Source organism: Babylonia areolata, chromosome 3 (genome assembly GCF_041734735.1).
Source record: "Babylonia areolata isolate BAREFJ2019XMU chromosome 3, ASM4173473v1, whole genome shotgun sequence".
Taxonomy (NCBI): Eukaryota; Metazoa; Mollusca; class Gastropoda; order Neogastropoda; family Buccinidae; genus Babylonia; species Babylonia areolata.
Genome location: NC_134878.1, coordinates 64,307,614 through 64,324,140, shown reverse-complemented (window position 1 = coordinate 64,324,140; position 16,527 = coordinate 64,307,614). Strand labels below are relative to the sequence as shown.

Sequence of the window (16,527 nt, the reverse complement as noted above, 5' to 3'; positions counted from 1 at the left end):
ACACACACACATTTACATGAGTTTTTTTTCCCCATATACATAACGATAGTCTAGTTGCATGCGCTCTCTCAAGCCCCGAGAGATGGTGTGCCAAAATTGACCACAGAAATGTAATCCTGATCCTGATGTTTAACATCTTCGTTGTTAATAAAGATAAAATAAAGGGACATGAAAGAAAATGGCTTAGTTAGTGACCTATCTGTCCTACTACTAGTAGAACAACAAATAGTATTACTACTAGTACTACGACGGGCGCAATAGCCCAGTGGTCAAAGCGTTGGACTTTCCATCTGAGGAACACAGGTTCGAATCTGGGAAACAGTGCCTGGTGGGTAAAGGGTGGAGACTTTTCCAACCTCCCAGGTCAACATATATGCAGACCTGCTAGTTCCTGAACCCCCTACCTGTGTCAATATGCAAGCAGAAGATCAGATACGCACATTAAAGATCCCGTAATCCATGTCAGCGTTAGGCGGGTTATGAAAACAAGAACATACCCCACATGCACATCCCCCAAAATGGAGAATGGCTGCCTGCATGGTGGGGTAAAAATGGTCATTCACATAAAAGCCCACTCGTGTACATACGAGTGAACGTGGGAGTTGCAGCCCATGAACGAAGATGAAGAAGAAGTAGTATGGCAACTACAACATTTGTCAGTATGTTTTTGTAATGCCATTGATTGTTTTAGGGTTACTGAAAATAAAATATTTAGTTGTGATGACTTAAAAAGAAAACCTTATTGAGGGAAAGTTTTGTTGATACATTGACAGTACTTCACCACTTGTTTCAATACATATGATTACATGTCAGATATGTTTAGTGTTTGGAGAGAGAGAGAGAGAGACAGACAGACAGACAGACAGACAGACAGACAGACAGTTATGGAGCATGTGCCTCCTTTTCCCTTTCCTGATTCTGGCCCTTATCTAACACAGCCTTAATCTCTCCTTCCCAACTCACACTTTGGTTGTTTTCACCTCTCCCCCTTTCCCGTTACAATCTAAAGGATGCAAAATAAAGAGGTATCTGGATCTGAGAGAGACAGAGAGAGAGAGATGGTTTATTCATTAAGGCCATAGCCTTATAAGTTGTATGAACAAGGGGCGATAACAATGTTTTTTTTTTAATGTCACCAGAACTATTGTAGTTAATTATTACAAAACTATTACTATATCTCTTTTAAGTGAAAAGCTTTTTAGATATGTTTATATTATACTTTATAGATATTATGTCAAGTTACCTATTACTCTGCCATCCATCGATACCATCAGCAAACTGAATCAAAATAAACATATCTGTATCTATATATGTATATATATCTATATCCATCTCTCTCTCTCTCTCTATATATATATATATAACATTTCTTGGGATAAATTTGTCACGGAGATCACTCAAAACAGGACATTGAGGGAGAGAGAGAGAGAGAGAGAGAGAGAGAGAGAGAGAGAGAGAGAGAGAGAGCGAGCATATGTGGAATGATAATTGATTAGTTGATGAATTATTCACACACACACAATACACACTCACACATACAAGTTACAACATATGTACAATTTTTTTTTTTCATTGAATGGAATTTTTTCTTGTCAATGATATCAAGGAATTGGTATTATTAAAGGCAGAAGATAAATGAAGCTGACCTGGCTGCCCATTGCTGTCTATTGTACAGCCCCACGGATGAAGCAGTGATGTCCACACAGGTGGCAGACGGTGGAGGGAGTGGAGATGGAGGTGGAGGAGGAAAAACAGAGGCGTTGTCTCCACAGGTGAGAAATTGATGATGCACAGCTTGATGGAGGGAGTGCAGATGGAGGGGGAGGAGGAGGAAAAACAGAGGCGTTGTCTCCACAGGTGAGAAATTGATGATGCACAGCTTGATGGAGGGAGTGGGGATGGAGGGGGAGGAAAAACAGAGGCGTTGTCTCCACAGGTGAGAAATTGATGATGCACAGCTTGATGGAGGGAGTGGGGATGGAGGGGGAGGAGGAGGAAAAACAGAGGTGTTGTCTCCACAGGTGAGAAATTGATGATGCACAGCTTGATGGAGGGAGTGCAGATGGAGGGGGAGGAGGAGGAAAAACAGAGGCGTTGTCTCCACAGGTGAGAAATTGATGATGCACAGCTTGATGGAGGGAGTGGGGATGGAGGGGGAGGAGGAGGAAAAACAGAGGTGTTGTCTCCACAGGTGAGAAATTGATGATGCACAGCTTGATGGAGGGAGTGGAGATGGAGGGGGAGGAGGAAAAACAGAGGTGTTGTCTCCACAGGTGAGAAATTGATGATACACAACTTTATCAAGATGAGTGTAAACTGGTGTGAGGGGTGGTGGGGATTTAAAAAAAAAAAAAATCTTTTTTATTATCAATATCCCATCTTCTGCAGCATTTTAGTTCAAGGGTGTCGTCCCCATTCACCTATTACAGATTCACCAGTTCCCATCTTGCCTGTTCCCGATTCGCCTACCATCAAATTGGTTATCGTGATTTGCAGATTCTCAGTTATTAACTTATTAAGTCCCCTGATGAAGACAGGTATCCATTTTTTGTTGTTGTAATTGTGTTGTTGTAGTTGCTACAAATACTTCCCCCCCCCCCCCTCCACATGGAGTATCTTTCTCAAATGGCTATGCTAGACACATGGTTACTGTCTTGAATTTCCATTTTTGGTTCATAATTGGTGGCACATGGTGTGTTGGGTGAAGGATGGAGATTTTTCCTGTCTCCTTGGCCTGAATGTGTAGATCTGTTGGTGCCAGAGTTTGCTTTGTCACACACAGTTTGTGTGTCTACTGACACAAGATGAATTTGATCAACGGATGTGAACGTTGTGTGAAAGATCCCAGCGTATGATATATTTTTCTAAGTATACTGTCAGTTATAAATCTATTTTTGAAATGCTAAAATTTCTAGTCCGCACCAGTCCTGAAAATGGAGTGTTGCTGCTTAAAAGTTTGGGCATTGAAAAATGATGGCATATGTACTCTGTGATGTAGCATGCATATTATAGCATTTTGAATTGGTACTCTGAATGTTCTGTTATTTTGTATATCACTATATGTCAGCTGTGAATTGAATGAAGAAGAATGTATACATATATATATATATATGTGTGTTATGTATATAATATTTTGTTGATCTTGCTTCCACCCCCCCAAAAAAAAACAACTTATATAACCATCTATTGGCAGGTGTGATAGATGATAGCCAAGTGGTATCAGCACTGGACTTTCACTGTCCACTCATACAAATGAATGTGGGAGGTGCAGCGTAAAAAAATGGGGTCAAGGTTAGATTAAAGGTCCCATTAGCCTTTCACGGCCATCGGGGAAGTGGATTCATACCCACTGTGTCTTGGGTTCGGCACAGGAAGGCGGGGCCTGATCCTCTCCTTCCGTCGTTTTAACCTCCCCCAACCCAAGTCCAGCTGTACAGGCACACCTGGGTGCAGTGAGGAGAACCAGAGTAAACTGCCCTTCTCAACATCTCAGAGCCCTGTCAAAACGGGGGCCCTCAAACCCTCATCACCGATGAACACTGGATCACAAGTCCAGCACCTGGTCCTGCCACTGTTGTGGCTTAACTCACTCTGGACAAAGGGCCCCAATCAGGGCCTTGGATAGTTTTGAGTTTTTGGAGTGGTACCTAATTTCCATAATAATGTTATGAGCTAAGAATATCTTAATCGACCTTTCCACTCTCCACTGCGACCAATGAATGCAGTGTTTGTTGCTGTTTTATTTCTTACCCATACAAATGGGTCATTTGTGGGGGAAGTCAGGAGAGCTAACTGTCAGTACTAAGTGTGTTGAGAGGAGAAAAGTAAAATACATTTGTTTCCTGCAGTCATTGCACCCTCCGGGCAAGGAGAGCGTGAGCAGCTCTGGGTCAACGTCGGGCACGGACGGGGCACCGCGCAAGGTGTTGAAGGGCAAACCCAAACCCCTCTACTTCTGGACCTCCGCTGACGTCAACAAGTGGTGGCGTAAACACGGGGGCCGCTGCTACGAGCAGTACGGGGATCTGCTGACAAAGCACGATGTAGGAGGTGGGTCACGCCCAGTCCTATCCAGTCCTGTACTGTCCAATCCCATCCACTCCTGTCCCATCCAATCCACTCCTGTCCCATCCACTCCAGTCCCATCCAATCCACTCCTGTCCCATCCAATCCACTCCTGTCCAATCCCATCCACTCCTGTCCCATCCAATCCACTCCTGTCCCATCCAATCCACTCCTGTCCCATCCAATCCACTCCTGTCCCATCCAATCCTGTCCAGTCCTATCCAATTCTATCCAGTCCCGTCCAATCCGATCCCATCCAATCCTGGTCAGTCCCACCAAATCCCATCCAGTCCCATTCAGTCCTATCCAGTCCCATCCAAGAATATCCAGTCCCATCCAGTCCCATCCAAGAATATCCAGTCCCAGCCAAGAATATCCAGTCCCATCCAAGAATATCCAGTCCCATCCAGTCCCATCCAAGAATATCCAGTCCCAGCCAAGAATATCCAGTCCCAGCCAAGAATATCCAGTCCCATCCAGTCCCATCCAAGAATATCCAGTTCCATCCAGTCTCAGCCAAGAATATCCAGTCCCATCCAAGAATATCCAGTCCCAGCCAAGAATATCCAGTCCCAGTCAAGAATATCCAGTTTCAGCCAAGAATATCCAGTCCCATCCAGTCTCAGCCAAGAATATCCGGTGCCATACTATCCTGTCTCATCCAGTCCTGTCCTGTCCTGTCCTATACAGTCCGACTGAATCCCATCCGATGCCGTCTCATCCAGCCCCATCCACAATCCAATCCTGTCCAGCACTGTCCAACCCCCTCCCATCCAGCCGCATCTCATCCAGCCCCATCCGATCTAATCCAGACCCGTGCAGTCCCATCTAGTCCATTCAGTCCTGTCCGGTAACCCCACCCCATCCCACCCTGTCCCACCCATTGCAACCCAACCCCACCCCATCCAATCTGGTTGAGTCCCATCCTATTCAATCCAGTCCAGTGTAGTCCCATCCAGTCCAGATCAGTTTAATCCATTCCAGTCCCATCCTAACCAGTCCAACCCACTCCAGCCAGTCCAACCAGTTCTTAAAACCTGTCAAAGAAAAACAAGTTACTGTGAAAAGGTTAACAGAAATAACCCTGGAGAGATCAGTTAACACACACACACACACACACACACACACACACACACATATATGCACACTCACACACACACTCTATTTCACACACACTCGCTCACACACACACACACACACACACTCTCTCTCTCTCTCTCTCTTTCACACACACACACACACACACACACACACACACACTATCTCTCTCTCTCTTTCACACACACACACACACACACTCTCTCTCTCTCTCTCTCACAAACACACACTCACACACACGCACACACTCTCTCTGTGTCTCACATATACACACACACACTCACATACACACTCCTTTTCTCTCTCTCTCTCTCTCTTTCTGTGTGTCTGTCACACACACACACACACACACACACACACACACACACAGTATGCTGGATGATACACTGTGTTTTTGTGCTGACACATGTGCTGTGACACATTGCTGTGGAGGTCAGACAGTGTTGATTGGTGGCAGGGCGCACCTTGATACGCATGAACGAGATCAAACTGGAGAAGATTGGGATCACCAACGTGGAAGACAGGTATGTGTGTTGCCACTTCACCTCAGGCCAGTCTTCCAGAGATGCTGTTAGATTTCTTCTTCTTCTTCTTCTGCGTTCGTGGGCTTCAACTCCCATGTTCACTCGTATATACGCGAGTGGGTTTTTTACGTGTCTGACCATTTTTACCCCGCCATGTAGGCAGCCATACTCCGCTTTCGGGGGTGTGCATGCTGGGTATGTTCTTGTTTCCATAACCCACCGAACGCTGACATGGATTACAGGATCTTTAACGTGCGTTTTTGATCTTATGCCTGTGTATACACACGAAGGGGGTTCAGGCACTGGCAGGTCTGCACATATGTTGACCTGGGAGATCGTAAAAATCTCCACCCTTTACCCACCAGGCGCCGTCACCGTGATTCAAACCCGGGACCCTCAGATCGAAAGTCCAACGCTTTAACCATTCGGCTATGGCGCCCGTCTGTTACAATTTCACCGTATTTTGTTACGCTCGATCACAGTTTGTTACAATGTTACGCCAACATCAGAATTGTTCAGACGAGTTCATTTTCAACTACATAGCATGGTGGTAACATTACCCAGACGCTGTAGACTTATGGATGGTCAGGCCAGGGCAGCCACTACTAACCTTGGTCTCACATGATGATACTCAGTGAATTGAATGCGTTTTTACATTGAAACATCATAGAGTGGACCCATCAGCTTAATCGTTTGCCCGAACAAGACAGAACGTGGCGTCTCAGTCAAACAGCGTCTGCGCCCATTTGCTGATGTGACTTGGAGTCTGAGTATTCCTACCCAATTCAGAATGTTCCTGCCAAATTTCCTGATTGTTCCGACAAACACTTGACAGGGGGGACACCTGTCAGTCTGGTCTTCCAGATGGAGAACCGTTTCTCACTGCACCCAAAGCTTGGGCACAACAGCCGAGCGGTTATAGCCTTGTACTTTCAATCTGAGGGTCCTTGGTTCGAATCCTGGTCGCGGCACCTGCTGGGTAGAGTGGGGAAGTTTATCTGATCTCCCAGGTCAACAGATGTGCAGACCTGCTCAGTGCCTGATCACCCCCCCCCCCCTTGGTGTGTGTATGTGCTTGCAGAAGATCAAATAATCATGTTAATGTTGATACGTGTCAGTGCTGGGTGGGTTATGGAAACAACAACATACACAGTATGCACCCCCTGAAAATGGAGTGTGGCTGCCTTGATTTCAGCTGTGTGAAATTCGGGCTGCTCTGCCAGGCATCACTTCACTGAGAGCACTACCCATTTTTTGGTATTTTTTCCTGTCTGCATTTTTATTTGTTTTTCTATTGTCTTGAAATGGACTTTTCTTACAGAGTTTTGCCAGGGACAGCCTTTTGTTGCAGTGGGTTCTTTTACGTGCGCTAAGTGCATGCTGCACACGGGACCTCGGTTTATCGTCTCATCTGAATGACAAGCGTCCAGACCACCACTCAAGGTCTAGTGGAGGGGGAGAAAATACCGGGGGCTATGGGATTCGAACCAGCGCGCTCAGATTCTCTCGCTTCCGATGTGGACGCGTTGCCTCCAGACAGTCACCCCACTCATGGGTTTGTCAGACAGTCGTCTCAGTGCTGGCAGTCCACAGGGAACCGTCAATGTTCAGATACAAAGTTTTTGTTTCAAATGATGACTTGTGATGAGATTTCGTGGATTTGATGAATGCTGTTTTTCTTTCCCAGCGTCATCATTCAGGTCAGAATTGTTTTGTCTTGTGATTGGCTGCAGCATCTCTTTGACCCGACCTCTTACACAAGTTCTAAAAACTTGTTTCAACTGTGCATTCTAAAAGAATTGGTTTCAGAATGTATCATTGTTAATGTCTGGGTTTCTGCTGGTGCTGCAGTGTGTGTGTGTGTGTGTGGAGGGGGGTGGGTGGGGGGGTTTGGGGGGGGGTTGTTTGTGGGCATGTGTGTGTATTTGTGTGTGTGTGTGTGTTTGTTTTGTGTGTGTGTGTGTGTGTGTGTGTTCCTTTGTGTGTGTGTGTGTGTGTGTGTTCCTTTGTGTGTGTGTGTGTGTGTGTGTGTGTGTGTTTGTGTGTGTGTGTGTGCATGGTGATCTCAAGTGGTCAAGCCATCATCTTGTTCTTGGTGTTTGCAGTGATACCATCAGTCCAGTTCCGCCGTTGTTTTCTCTTCCTCTTCTTGTTTGGAAGACATCAAGTCATCTTTCTTATCTTTGAAGAGAAATTCACTTTTTGTTTTAATGCTGCTCATTGATTGATTGATTGATGTGGATACTTATACAGCGCCTATCCTCGGTCAGAGGCCAAGCTCTAAGCGCTTTACATACACGGGGACATTTGCACCACAGGCTGCCTACCTGGGTAGAGCCGACTGACGGCTGCCACTGGGCGCTCATCATTCGTTTCCTGTGTCATTCAGTCAGACGCACACGCATACACACTCAGACAGACATGTAACATTTTACGTGTATGACCGTTTTTATTTATTTACCCCGCCATGTAGGCAGCCATACTCCGTTTTCAGGGGTGTGCATGCTGGGTATATTCTTGTTTCCATAACATACCGAACGCTGACATGGATTACAGGATCTTTAACGTGCTTTTTTGATCTTCTGCGTGCGCATACACACGAAGGGGGTTCAGGCACTAGCAGGTCTGCACATATGTTGACCTGGGAGATGGGAAAATCTCCACCCTTTACCCACCAGGTGCACCGAAATTCGAATTGTTCCAATAAGATTGTATCAACTTACTGAGGAACAGTTCATTCATTTTAGAACAATAACACATTTGTGTGTTACGGCTGAGAACAGTTTTCTGTATCAAAGAGCGTTTCAGAATCATAAAATTACTGTAAGCACAAAGGACATGCATTTTTATGAAAGGAAATTGTTGATGAGTAATTGGAGTTTCTTTTTTTTATGCAAGGCATGAACTGATGCAGCATATATTGCGTCTTCGGCTGAAGCATGAAATGGCTGACCTGAAAAACCTGGATCAAAGAGGTGAGATGACCGTACCTTTTTTTTTCTTTGAAATAGAAATAAGAATAAAGAAAGTGACTAGAAGTGGACTAACAAAGATATCCACTGAATGCATATTGAAGCTAGGTTTGTTACAGTTCTGATAAATAAAAAGCATTGGTATCCTTTAATGTATAAATCACACACACACACACACACACAAAGATATCCACTGAATGCATATTGAAGCTAGGTTTGTTACAGTTCTGATAAATAAAAAGCATTGGTATCCTTTAATGTATAAATCACACACACACACACAAAGATATCCACTGAATGCATATTGAAGCTAGGTTTGTTGCAGTTCTGATAAATAAAAAGCATTGGTATCCTTTAATGTATAAATCACACACACACACACACACACATGCACACACACACACACACACACACACACACACACACACACACACAAGCTCACACACACAAGCTCACACACACACACACATGCACACAGGCTCACACACACACACACACACACACACACACACACACACACACACACATATCTCGCCACAGCAGACACACACAGCAGACACACACACACACACACACACACACACACACACACACACACACACACACACCTCGCCACAACAGACACACACAGCAGACACACATACACACACACACACACACACACACACACACCTCGCCACAACAGACACACACACACACACACATACCTTGCCACAACACAAACACACACACACACACACACACACACACACACAGCATACACACACAAAGGAAGACACCTTCACAATGAAAAAAGAACCCATCTCTTAAAAAACCAACAACAGAAATTTTGACCCCTGTGTCTCCCAGGAGTCGGCTTTGACCTCAAACTCCCTGACCCCAGACCAGCCGCCGCTTCAGCAGGTGAAAAATCGGACAAAACGGACAAAAGTGGTACAGGTGGCGCCACCACCCGCTGAACTTCCTCCTCTTGGTCTTCGTCTCTGCAGGCAGGATCCCAGATTTTCCTCCTCGTCGGTCTGCAGTGAAGATAGAGATTCCTCCTTCTCGTCGGTCTGCAGTGAAGATTATAGATTCCTCCTTCTCGTCGGTCTGCAGTGAAGATAGAGATTCCTCCTTCTCGTCGGTCTGCAGTGAAGATTATAGATTCCTTCTTCTCGTCGGTCTGCAGTGAAGATTATAGATTCCTCCTCGTCGTCGGTCTGCAGTGAAGATTATAGATTCCTTCTCGTCGCTCTGCAGTGAAGATTATAGATTCCTCCTCCTCGTCGGTCTGCAGTGAAGATTATAGATTCCTCCTCCTCGTCGGTCTGCAGTGAAGATTATAGATTCCTCCTTCTCGTCGGTCTGCAGTGAAGATTATAGATTCCTCCTTCTCGTCGGTCTGCAGTGAAGATTATAGATTCCTCCTTCTCGTCGGTCTGCAGTGAAGATAGAGATTCCTCCTTCTCGTCGGTCTGCAGTGAAGATTATAGATTCCTCCTTCTCGTCGGTCTGCAGTGAAGATTATAGATTCTTCCTTCTCGTCGGTCTGCAGTGAAGATTATAGATTCCTCCTTCTCGTCGGTCTGCAGTGAAGATTATAGATTCCTCCTTCTCGTCGGTCTGCAGTGAAGATTATAGATTCTTCCTTCTCGTCGGTCTGCAGTGAAGATTATAGATTCCTCCTTCTCGTCGGTCTGCAGTGAAGATTATAGATTCTTCCTTCTCGTCGCTCTGCAGTGAAGATAGAGATTCCTCCTTCTCGTCGGTCTGCAGTGAAGATTATAGATTCCTCCTTCTCATCGGTCTGCAGTGAAGATTATAGATTCCTCCTTCTCGTCGGTCTGCAGTGAAGATTATAGATTCCTCCTTCTCGTCGGTCTGCAGTGAAGATTATAGATTCCCCCTTCTCGTCGGTCTGCAGTGAAGATAGAGATTCCTCCTCCTCGTCGGTCTGCAGTGAAGATTATAGATTCCTCCTCGTCGTCGGTCTGCAGTGAAGATTATAGATTCCTCCTTCTCGTCGGTCTGCAGTGAAGATTATAGATTCTTCCTTCTCGTCGCTCTGCAGTGAAGATAGAGATTCCTCCTTCTCGTCGGTCTGCAGTGAAGATTATAGATTCCTCCTTCTCATCGGTCTGCAGTGAAGATTGTAGATTCCTCCTCGTCGGTCTGCAGTGAAGATTATAGATTCTTCCTTCTCGTCGGTCTGCAGTGAAGATTATAGATTCCTCCTTCTCATCGGTCTGCAGTGAAGACTATAGATTCCTTCTCGTCGGTCTGCAGTGAAGATTATAGATTCCTTCTCGTCGGTCTGCAGTGAAGATTATAGATTCTTCCTCGTCGGTCTGCAGTGAAGATTATAGATTCCTCCTTCTCGTCGGTCTGCAGTGAAGATTATAGATTCCTCCTCCTCGTCGGTCTGCAGTGAAGATTATAGATTCTTCCTTCTCGTCGGTCTGCAGTGAAGATTATAGATTCCTTCTCGTCGGTCTGCAGTGAAGATTATAGATTCCTCCTTCTCGTCGGTCTGCAGTGAAGATTATAGATTCCTCCTTCTCGTCGGTCTGCAGTGAAGATTATAGATTCCTCCTTCTCGTCGGTCTGCAGTGAAGATTATAGATTCCTCCTCCTCGTCGGTCTGCAGTGAAGATTATAGATTCCTCCTTCTCGTCGGTCTGCAGTGAAGATTATAGATTCCTCCTTCTCGTCGGTCTGCAGTGAAGATTATAGATTCCTCCTTCTCGTCGGTCTGCAGTGAAGATTATAGATTCCTCCTTCTCGTCTCTTGTCCACACAAGATCCACTTCCTTCTTGTCTCTGCAGTCCAGGTTCCAGAATCAAGTACTCTGTTGTCCACCCCCCAAAAAATACTTCCTTCTCATCGCTTGATTCAAGAGTTAAATACTTCATTGTCCATGAGAACAACTTCTGTTCAACAAGGACATTTTTTCTTTTGTAACAAAAAGTGTACTGCTAGTCACAGACATAAGAAACAATAGTAATACATTTCAATCTTATACTGCGATGGTTTTGAGTATAAGAATAGAAGCAAAAAAAAAAAGAAAAAAAAAGTTGTCATTTAAAACATAGCATGTATAGAGAAACGTTAAAGACAAACGGAACATCTCAGTCATCTCTCAGGCTTCCAGCCAGTCGTTGGCACAAAGCTATACACTGGGTGTGACTGCCATCAGGGAGCTCTTTATAACCCCTTGACTTGATTGCTGGAATGAGATCAGTGTGCCGGGGGTCTGAAATGCTGTTTCTGCTGTTTGTCTTTACTGACCAGTCATGTGACTGGGTGTGCTGAACAAACGTGATGCAGTCCCAAGAAGGAACAAGAAATCCAGATATCTACAAAAATAGTGACTGACGTCCTGACCTGTAAGCTGTGTCTGATCTCAGTGAGGTGACATCCCTTCACTGACATCCTGACCTGTAAGCTGTGTCTGATCTCAGTGAGGTGACAGCCCTTCACTGACATCCTGACCTGTAAGCTGTGTCTGATCTCAGTGAGGTGACAGCCCTTCACTGACATCCTGACCTGTAAGCTGTGTCTGATCTCAGTGAGGTGACAGCCCTTCACTGACGTCCTGACCTGTAAGCTGTGTCTGATCTCAGTGAGGTGAGGTGACAGCCCTTCACTGACGTCCTGACCTGTAAGCTGTCTTATCTCAGTGAGGTGACATCCCTTCACTGACATCCTGACCTGTAAGCTGTCTGATCTCAGTGAGGTGACAGCCCTTCACTGACGTCCTGACCTGTAAGCTGTGTCTGATCTCAGTGAGGTGACAGCCCTTCACTGACATCCTGACCTGTAAGCTGTGTCTGATCTCAGTGAGGTGACAGCCCTTCACTGACGTCCTGACCTGTAAGCTGTGTCTTATCCCAGTGAGGTGACAGCCCTTCACTGACGTCCTGACCTGTAAGCTGTGTCTGATCTCAGTGAGGTGACAGCCCTTCACTGACGTCCTGACCTGTAAGCTGTGTCTGATCTCAGTGAGGTGACAGCCCTTCACTGACATCCTGACCTGTAAGCTGTGTCTGATCTCAGTGAGGTGACAGCCCTTCACTGACGTCCTGACCTGTAAGCTGTGTCTGATCTCAGTGAGGTGACAGCCCTTCACTGACGTCCTGACCTGTAAGCTCTGTCTTATCCCAGTGAGGTGACAGCCCTTCACTGACGTCCTGACCTGTAAGCTGTGTCTGATCTCAGTGAGGTGACAGCCCTTCACTGACGTCCTGACCTGTAAGCTGTGTCTTATCCCAGGTGACAGCCTCTCAGTGACGAGCGTACTGGCCAGCAGTGGTCAGGGGTTTAGAGTCACCAAGGACACACAGTCAGTGCCACTCAGAACGGATGAAATGTTATGAAGGCAGTGACATGACAGGGTAAAGAACTCTCACACCTTGCTTCAACAGTTGGACTGTTTTGGCTCATGTATGTGTGTTTTTCTTTTTTATCTTTAAAAAAAAAAAGAAAAAAAAAGTGTATTGACAATGGGAGAAGGATTACAATGTGTTGTGATTGTAGCTGCAGAAGGGTCAAGGGGTTCATGTGCTTGTTATGTACGACAAGGCAGGAACAGTGACAAAGAAAGAAAAAAAAAAAAAAGGATGTGGTTCTCTGTATGAACGGGTCAGAGAGTATGCTCACTGGTCAGTGTGTGTGCGTGCGGCGATGGTGAGAGATTATTATGAATAAGTCTTTTTGTTGTTGTTGTTGTTGATGATGATGTGTTTTTTTTTTACACAGACATCTTGAAGCTTTACATAGATCAGACCACATGCTTTTGACACCTTGATGCTGTTAAGAGGACTCCAACATGTGCTGTCTTCATTTTTGAAAAGAAAAGGAACCCCCAAGCCACACTAACCCCCCACATCCTACCCCCCCCCCCCCCGCCCGCCTCCCCCCCCCCTAAAAAAAAAAGGGTGTGGCTGTGGAATTGCATGTTGAGGTCAGATGGATGTCCGTTACTTGATGGCATGGAAGGAAGAGTTTTTTGGTTGGGGGTCAGTGGAGGGTTGGGGGGGTGAGTGGGGGGGGGGGTGAGTGGAGGGTTGGGGGGTGAGTGGTGGGTTGGGGGGTGAGTGGGGGGTTGGGGGTGGGAAATGTGGGGGATGGATGGAAACAACGTTATCATTGTGTGTAGGTGTGTGAGAGAGAGAGAGAGAGAGAGAGATGATCTATGCTTCAGAGTCTGTGATAAGCCGGTTAGATATTATGTGTGTGTGTGTGTGTGTGTGTGTTGTGTGTGCCTGTGATTGCTGTCAGTCGTCACCGTCATCGTCACTTTCAGTCCTAGTGAGTTGCTGCTCTTGTCAGTTGCGGCGGGTTAAGAATTATTGGATTCTTCTCTTGATACTATCATTACTGTTGTCATTGTTGTCAAAAGAAAGCAGACAAAACATTTTCTTTTCCTTCTTCTTTTTCTTGGTCTTCTCTTTGTCAGTTGAGATGGTTTAAGAATGATATTCATTAAAAAGAAAAAAACCCATCTTCTTCTCTTTCTTTGTATTGCTAGTGAATAGCTGTTGCAGTAGGAGTTGTTCCAGTTGCATCTTGGATATTTTTGTTTTGAAACACATTGTTGTTCAGTGGTTGTGATATCTGGAAAAAAATGGAATGACAACTTACATAGGTCCTTCACTTTATGCACACACACACACACACACACACACACACACACACACACACACACACACACACACACACACACACACTGCTTTTCTCATCCAAATAACAACTGCAGAAAATAAAAATCACAAAAACCCCACTTTTGAATGATTCTCATATGGTGGAAAAGTTAGTATGCAGTTCAAAAAAGGTATGGCCTATGAAAAAAAAAGTGTCTTATGGAAATAAGTTGCTGTGAAGATTTTGAAATTTCAGGTATTGTTCTGAATATTTTAGATAATTTGATGTAGGTAATTGGTGTTTATGTGGATTGTGCCAGTTGTTTAGATGTAGATGTTTAAAAAAAAAAAAGAGTTTACTTTGGTTGTAACAGGGTCTGTGTGTCTTTGATAGAGAGAAATATTGATATATGATGCTATTTCTGACTTAAGAGATATTAAGATATGATGCTATTTCTGACTTAAGTGTAGGTCTGTTTGTCTGGGACGTGATCAGTGTGCATATTGTGAATCATCTGGATTCATATATTTAACAATGATGATAATGATCAAATGTATTGAAATAGCACTGACTCTTGTGCAGAGACAAATCAAAGCATTTTCACACCAGTCATTCCCATGCTTGATGGGCGCAGCAGTTGAGTGCGGTTAAAGCAATGAACTTTCAGTCTGAGGGCTCCTGGGTACAAATCCTGTCAAGGTTCCTGGTGGGTGAAGGGTGGAGATTTTCCTGATCTCCCAGGTGAACCGAGATGCGGACCTGCTAGTGCCTGAACCTCCTTTTTGTGGATCAGATATGAATGTTAAAGATCCCTTAATCTCTGCCAGTGTTTGTTGGGTTACGGAGAGAATAACATACCATCCCTGCCAGCGTTTGTTGGGTTACGGAGAGAATAACATACCATCCCTTAATCTCTGCCAGCGTTTGTTGGGTTATGGAGAGAATAACTTACCATCCCTTAATCTCTGCCAGCGTTTGTTGGGTTACAGAGAGAATAACATACCATCTCTGCCAGTGTTTGTTGGGTTACGGAGAGAATAACATACCATCCCTTAATCCCTGCCAGCGTTTGTTGGGTTACGGAGATAATAACATACCATCCCTCCCAGCGTTTGTTGGGTTATGGAGAGAATAGCATACCATCCCTTAATCCCTGCCAGCGTTTGTTGGGTTATGGAGAGATTAACATACCATCCCTTAATCTCTGCCAGCGTTTGTTGGGTTATGGAGAGAATAGCATACCATCCCTTAATCTCTGCCAGCGTTTGTTGGGTTACGGAGAGAATAGCATACCATCCCTTAATCTCTGCCAGCGTTTGTTGGGTTATGGAGAGAATAGCATACCATCCCTTAATCTCTGCCAGCGTTTGTTGGGTTATGGAGAGAATAGCATACCATCCCTTAATCTCTGCCAGCGTTTGTTGGGTTATGGAGAGAATAGCATACCATCCCTTAATCTCTGCCAGCGTTTGTTGGGTTATGGAGAGAATAGCATACCATCCCTTAATCTCTGCCAGCGTTTGTTGGGTTACGGAGAGAATAGCATACCATCCCTTAATCCCTGCCAGCGTTTGTTGGGTTATGGAGAGAATAGCATACCATCCCTTAATCTCTGCCAGCGTTTGTTGGGTTATGGAGAGAATAGCATACCATCCCTTAATCTCTGCCAGCGTTTGTTGGGTTATGGAGAGAATAGCATACCATCCCTTAATCTCTGCCAGCGTTTGTTGGGTTATGGAGAGAATAGCATACCATCCCTTAATCTCTGCCAGCGTTTGTTGGGTTATGGAGAGAATAGCATACCATTCCTTAATCTCTGCCAGCGTTTGTTGGGTTATGGAGAGAATAACATACCATCCCTTAATCCCTGCCAGCGTTTGTTGGGTTATGGAGAGAATAGCATACCATCCCTTAATCTCTGCCAGCGTTTGTTGGGTTATGGAGAGAATAACATACCATCCCTTAATCTCTGCCAGCGTTTGTTGGGTTACGGAGAGAATAACATACCATCCCTTAATCTCTGCCAGCGTTTGTTGGGCTACGGAGAGAATAACATACCAGGCATGCACGCCCCCCGGCCCCAGGAAACGGAGCATGACTGCCTCTGTATGTGAGTGAACATGGACTCACAGGCCGTGAGCGAAGAAGAAGAGGAAGGTTTCACAGTTTCAGTTTTATTTTTCTCAAGGAGGTATCACTGTGCTCAGACTAATCCATACATGCTACACCATCTCTGCCAGGC

The 16,527-nt window shown here is 45.2% G+C and overlaps 1 protein-coding gene across 1 annotated transcript in view; it reads left to right on the top strand.

The window, feature by feature from the left end:
* Nucleotides 1–9,769, top strand: part of LOC143280681 (sterile alpha motif domain-containing protein 12-like) — a 10,253-nt gene extending 484 nt beyond the window's left edge. The window contains exons 2-6 of the mRNA XM_076585418.1: nt 1,676–1,772; nt 3,849–4,050; nt 5,621–5,687; nt 8,586–8,662; nt 9,509–9,769. Coding sequence (XP_076441533.1) covers nt 1,695–1,772; nt 3,849–4,050; nt 5,621–5,687; nt 8,586–8,662; nt 9,509–9,618 — 534 coding nt within the window. The 5' untranslated portion in view covers nt 1,676–1,694 and the 3' untranslated portion in view covers nt 9,619–9,769. The remainder of the gene's footprint in view (nt 1–1,675; nt 1,773–3,848; nt 4,051–5,620; nt 5,688–8,585; nt 8,663–9,508) is intronic.
* Nucleotides 9,770–16,527: the final 6,758 nt, after the last annotated feature.